Raw genomic sequence first — 6000 nt, 5'->3', positions numbered from 1 at the left:
AAAGGAGCAAGTTGCATTTAATTACAACAAAGAGGGTTTCAGCCAGTTACAAGCCAGCTTACCCCAAACATTATCCCTTACTAAAAGACAGACTTAGTGACACCGCATTAAGTTGCATCATTCTTTTCATAAAGCAGGACACCCAAACACTTCCTGAATGGTTTCTTTTAAATTTTTTTTCTTCTACCAACCGTAGTGATACACTCTATCTTGCTGTGGCGGTATAGAAAGTCAAAAAGCAACTATTCCCACTTCTTGCATATAAGGAAAAATAAATATAAACAAGGATTACAGTATCATGAGAAAAGACAAACAGATCTCCACCTCAATATACCATTTACCTCCAATGAAAGATGATCAATTAGAAAAAACAAACTTTTTTAGAAAAACAAACAGTGGAACAGAGATGAAGATATTACAGTGTGAATGCCAGCTGCTTACAAGCAGGGAATGTGCACAGCAATGTTCACTATTTTATCTGTATAGCTTATGCAAAAGAGACAAAAAAACCTGCACTGAGAGACCTTAATGGTTTAATTTTAGTCTAACAAGTATAGTAATACTGCCGCCAAATGACAGACAAACTGCACTCCCCTTGGAGCAACTAACTCTTCACCTGCCCCACTGTTTGGGTTCTGTTCTAAACAGCAAGATTACAGGCAAACACAGACCTCGTTTGTGGAAGAAGGAGGCCAATCTCATTCCTCCCTGAAGACAAGCATCCACCCTTGCAGGTCCAAGAGAAGTCATTATTTTCTTTTTACAGTAAAACAGCAACAAGGAATCTTTCCTGTTATCAATTTTCACATGAATAAGATTATTATTTTAAGGAGAAAGAAGCTTGAACAATTTTTCAGTCTCCTCTCTTTTCTTCCCCCCATGGCACAGGCTTCTCATTTTGAATTTGGAACTTCTAGCAGGTATCAAGTCCTCTCAGATACACCTGGAACTAGTCTGTCCTCTGTCTGATCTGGGCAGCCACAGGAACGATGCCTTTCACCTGAACATCTTAGGCACTGAATGCTGTGATCCACTGAGGACACTGAAACATTAAAGTGCTTTTTTTTGTTTTCCTTTTTCTTAAAACCTGCATGCTTTAAGGGTCACTCATCCTACATCCCCAACTGGACCAACAGATAACATACTATTTTTAATGCTCAACTACAAACAACTTGACTTCTGAAACTACATTAACACAAACAGCAATGCAGGTTACGACAGAAGAAACAAGTTTCCACAAAACATTCAAGTTGATGGAAGAGAAATGAATGATTGGGAGAGACCTTTTAAAATTAAAACACTAGGCAGCACAGAAGATTTCACTAGGACCCAGCATTTCTGTTGGCAAGTAGCAAGATACGGAACATAGCCTTCTACACTGGAGCTCTCTGTCAGAGATCAATTTCTGGGGGAAAAGCACTGAGGCTGAAAGAGTATTAGCAGTGCCCCTAAAATGCAAGTCAGTTTGCCACCTACCAGACAGGAGGCTAGTATTACCCCAAACCCTATGCAGAAAGAGCTGCCAAAGAGCAGCTGTCCTTCAGTTCCAAGTTCAGACATATTTCTGACATAATCAGAAGCCTGATTTGAATACCTGAAATACTCACTACCTGAAGCATGAATAAAATGGAGGTAGACAGGGCAAAAATGAATCACTGTTGATGGTAAAACCTGACATACAGCTGACACATTTTCCCTTGTATTAGAAGGTGTATTTGCCTTGAAATTAAGAATGGGGAAAATCCAGTCTGTAACTAAAGACATGTGCAATGCCCACAGTCTGTAAACATACTGCAACATAACCTCTCAAGGACAAGCATACTGCACAAATAATCTTGCATAAAGGATGGATATGGATAAGATCCGTAAAAACAGAACAAAACTTCTATGATAAAACATAAAATATCTGATAAAATAATTTTTCTCTGATCACTAAGAGCAGAACTAAAAGAAGCCCTAAATACTTTGCTGCAAATTCAGGAAGGGGAACAAACACAGAGCCTAGGACAACAGCTCCCAGACTTCCCTGCTCGGATTCCCATTTCTGTGGGGTTAGCGCAAGTAAAGACGCAATTCCAGTTCTAGAAGAGAGAACAGAGGTTTCAAAGTACTGGGACAAAACAAATCATCTTCCCCAAAGTGAAAGATTTCTCACCTCATTAATTACATATAATGTAATTCGTTAAATTAACTGAATCCCACCTAGATTACCTCAGTTTAAGTGAGAGGCTAGCCAAGTCTATTCACCCTATGAATTCTTTCATGGTCATAACAGATGTATAAGATAAATCAGACAAAAGAAAACATCAAATTAACTGTCCAGGTATGAGAGAGTATGGTGGGGCCTGTTTTTGTTTTAACTATTTTTGCCACCTTAGTTTCTCTTGTGATCAATCTTCTCACATATTCAACTTTTACGATTTAGTATGTCATAACTACTAATTAAAAAAAAAAGTCAAGAGGATATGTTAAACACCAAAGATTTAAGTTTAAATTATGGAAAATGAAGATGAACACATTGATACAGGCTTGCAATTTTAATTTTTAAAAGGCCCCTATGGTGGGACTAGCTATAGATGGCATCATGCTAATGCAAATGGAAAATAGTTCTTAAAAAAACCAAAACACTTTAAATAAGTATGAATTCACACTATACACTTGTACATACTTAATAATTTTCTACGTTAGCTTTGTTTGAACTATAAATCAAGTCTATACTGCTAAAAATTTGGTATGTGCAACATTAACCTGATCAAAGCATTTTATAAATACAAGCTTTTTAGTATTGCAACATACTTCACTACTTAACATACTGAAAAACAAGTTCTACATTTAAAATTCTGACTTAATAGTTCTTATCTGCCAATTAAGACTACAAATGGAAAAATACTTGCTATCTTTAACGTTATCGAAAATGCAAATATATTTCATTTTTGGAAGAAAACAATCTTGTTTATACTACTGGTGCTTCTTTAGACATTTGAAGATACTATACTAACAAAATACAAAGTTTGTAGTAAGCTTACAACACGTACTTCTCAGAGGCAAAAAGAAAACATCTGGTATTTATGAAGGAACATCCATTTATTATAAAACAAGATAAAAGATATTAGAATTAAGTTGGAACAAGGCAACATTAGAACAACCACTTTAGAGCTTTGTGAACGAAGTGTAGTTTTAAACTTGCACATCCAAGGTGAATGTAGCTCTTAACATGCTGTCTTCTTCTCTATAAATGGGATGAAGTAGAGAAGCAAAGCTTCAAGGTATAAGGGTTGGAGCCATCTGTTGGGAGACAACACATAGCATACTCAAGGTGTTTTACTGAGCACAGCCCTCCTGTTGATCAAGATCACTTTGCATAACCTGACATGATTACCAGTTCTGTAGATTTAAGGCTCACACTTCCCCATCTACCCCTGCCAATGGCCCGCAGACACCAGATGACCTGTAAGTAGGCGTTATTGATAGTCTATCAGCTTTTCTTTTTAGACACAAAAACAGGGTGATGGATCTGGTCACAATAGAACATAGAATTCCAAATGTTGTACTATACACATGAAAGAATTTACCATTATTGCCACCCTTCTTCCTAGCTGGACTATTTATAGAAGTAGCATCTAATAAGCAATTTCAAAGAGAAAAGCATAGATATTTAAGGAAGTCAAGACTTAAAATGTGGCATTTCTATCAGAGACAGAGTGGCACTGGACAGTATTTACATGTGTTTGACTGAGAAAAGAACAGCAGGATGTCCAGCACACCCTTCAGACCTCTCCAGAAAGCAAAGTATAGAACAAGCCCTTTCTGTTTGGAAAGGCTGCCGAGACCTACAGATGGCAGCACACATTTGCCTCTCAGGTAATGGAAGAGAGGTCCTCCTGGTTCAGCCAACCTCCCACAATCTTATTACGGCAAGTCTTAGCCAATAGTCCTTGTTTTAAAATACTGTATTTTGCTGTGAAAGCTGCATTTGGTTATACGTTAGGGTTCGCCTTTTTCACATTGAAAGAGTAAGTTCTGCTGTCATCACCTCTCCAAACTGAAATAAATGTGAAATTATGAACAGCATGTTACCAACAATCTCTTAAAAAATACTCTGCCCCTGATGTAATCTCAGTCCATTATTGAGAAAGAGAACAAAAGGTGGGGGTGGGGTGGTTAGGAAAGATTTAAACTGTTAACACCTGACAGGGAGACAAATTCATAATAGTCTTGAGAAGGTAGTTTAAAATAATATTAGACACTGGGCTAGATTCAAAGTTATGTCTGTGAACACCTGGAAAAAATACATTTAATCCAGTAAACAATCTTATCTGTCCAGTGCAGATCTAGCCTATTGTGTACTTGTTTAGCAGGTGAACTCCCCCTCCACTCTTACTAGTTTGGAGCTACACTCAGCTTGGCCTCACATTTTCTGATTTGAAAGAAAACCTGCTACAGGAGTGGTTAATTCAGTGCAGTAAGCTGTGTAACTTCAAGAATCTTTTGCCCAGAGATATTGCAGATTTCTCTGCATTTATTGTGAAAGATACAAAAAGTTCCAGTAAGACATTACCCATTAGGTTTGTTTTTGATGACAGTGGATTTTAATGCTTTTCCTTCCTGCCTTCTTTCTACCCCATTTTTTTCCCCCCAGTCTTTCCACAACTTTGAAGTTGCGGAGCACGTTATGAGTTCTACAAGTTGACTAAGAAACCAAGAAGAAAGAGTGCTATTTAAATATAAACTAATGGAACCTAAACTTGAGATTAAATATTGCAATATACATAGTATTTGTATACTGTGGTATACATAGTACAGTATAACTATATATATAAAAAATACAGCATATATACACATAATAAGGACGCAGTTTTTAGCTGCAAACTGAGCTGCTGAAGCCCAACCTTTGACAAAGGCAGTATCAACATGAAAGAAAGTAAGAAAAAAGTTTATAGCAGTAAGACCAGTAAAACTGACTTACTTGGGACTCTTATCTGGTAGTGATTAAGTACAGTGAGAGCTTCCACTGCATCTGTCTTACATTCCCATTCCAACAGACCAGACAGCGTTTTGGCAGAAGCTGTCAAAATAAGAAATAATAAAGGGAAGGAGGGGATCAGTAACATCTCCTGATGGTGCATGCTCTTCTGAAAATTGGAATTGAAGTAACTCCCCAAAACAGGTCAAAGTTTACTTACGTTTTGGATCAAACACTTTGTATTTAATAAAGTTGAGAACTTCATGATCCTCACATAACTGTCACAAAAACAAAATAAGAGGTAAAACTCCAGTAAAAATGCACACAAACACATCAGCAAAAATTCCAAGTTCCTGGAACAGACACACAAAAAGGAAAATACTGACTCTTTAAGAGAGCTTCCAAGAATTTATAGCAAATTGTTATTTTAAAAATGGAGTTACCAAGAGACTGGTAACTCTTTAGAACACCATTCTATAGAATGCAAAACAAGGCTTCTATTCTGTGCTGTCCCATGATAAACATCATTCTATAGGCACAAAAATTGTTAAAGTACTGAGATCACTACTACCTCAAACAACATATTTAAATAAAAACAAGTTCTTTTTGACATTCCCACTTCAATCTTCAATACAGTATATCAGAAGTTGTACATACAAGCACACCACTCATGAACCAGAGTTAACTGTCAGACAGTGCTTGAGAAAAAATATTTTTATTAAACTGAAAAAGAACTCACTGAACTGTAATCAGTTTTACCACTATCTCCACTTAAGAAGCTCAGTATTGCATGTTCTAAACATCCAGAGTTCATTTAGGACTCAACTCTGCAAACTGTTCCAGGTGCACACTTCTCTTCATTCTGAAACGTCCTAGCAGTCATTACAGTAACCGCCTCAGGGAGTCAGTAAACCTTTTGCAAACTGCAGTCCCAACTTTCCCCGCATTTGGCTTTGTGTGAGTTATCCCCTTCCTCCACAAGAAAAACACATTAAGCTCCTCAACTTTATTTCCAAGATATTGTTTCTCATGTAAAA

The 6000-nt window shown here is 37.0% G+C and overlaps 1 protein-coding gene across 1 annotated transcript in view; it reads right to left on the bottom strand.

Moving 5' to 3' along the window:
* HNRNPLL (heterogeneous nuclear ribonucleoprotein L like) overlaps positions 1 to 6000 on the bottom strand; it is a 30214-nt gene continuing 24214 nt past the window's right edge. The window contains exons 11-13 of the mRNA XM_075413409.1: positions 5184 to 5241; positions 4967 to 5065; positions 1 to 3285 (exon numbers count right to left, since the gene is read on the bottom strand). Of these exons, the coding sequence (XP_075269524.1) occupies positions 3230 to 3285; positions 4967 to 5065; positions 5184 to 5241 (213 nt within the window). The 3' untranslated portion in view covers positions 1 to 3229. The remainder of the gene's footprint in view (positions 3286 to 4966; positions 5066 to 5183; positions 5242 to 6000) is intronic.

The sequence above is a fragment of the Opisthocomus hoazin genome, chromosome 2 (assembly GCF_030867145.1).
Source record: "Opisthocomus hoazin isolate bOpiHoa1 chromosome 2, bOpiHoa1.hap1, whole genome shotgun sequence".
Taxonomy (NCBI): domain Eukaryota; kingdom Metazoa; phylum Chordata; class Aves; order Opisthocomiformes; family Opisthocomidae; genus Opisthocomus; species Opisthocomus hoazin.
The sequence above is the reverse complement of the archived record's forward strand: the minus strand, read 5'-3'. Positions and strand labels throughout refer to the sequence as shown.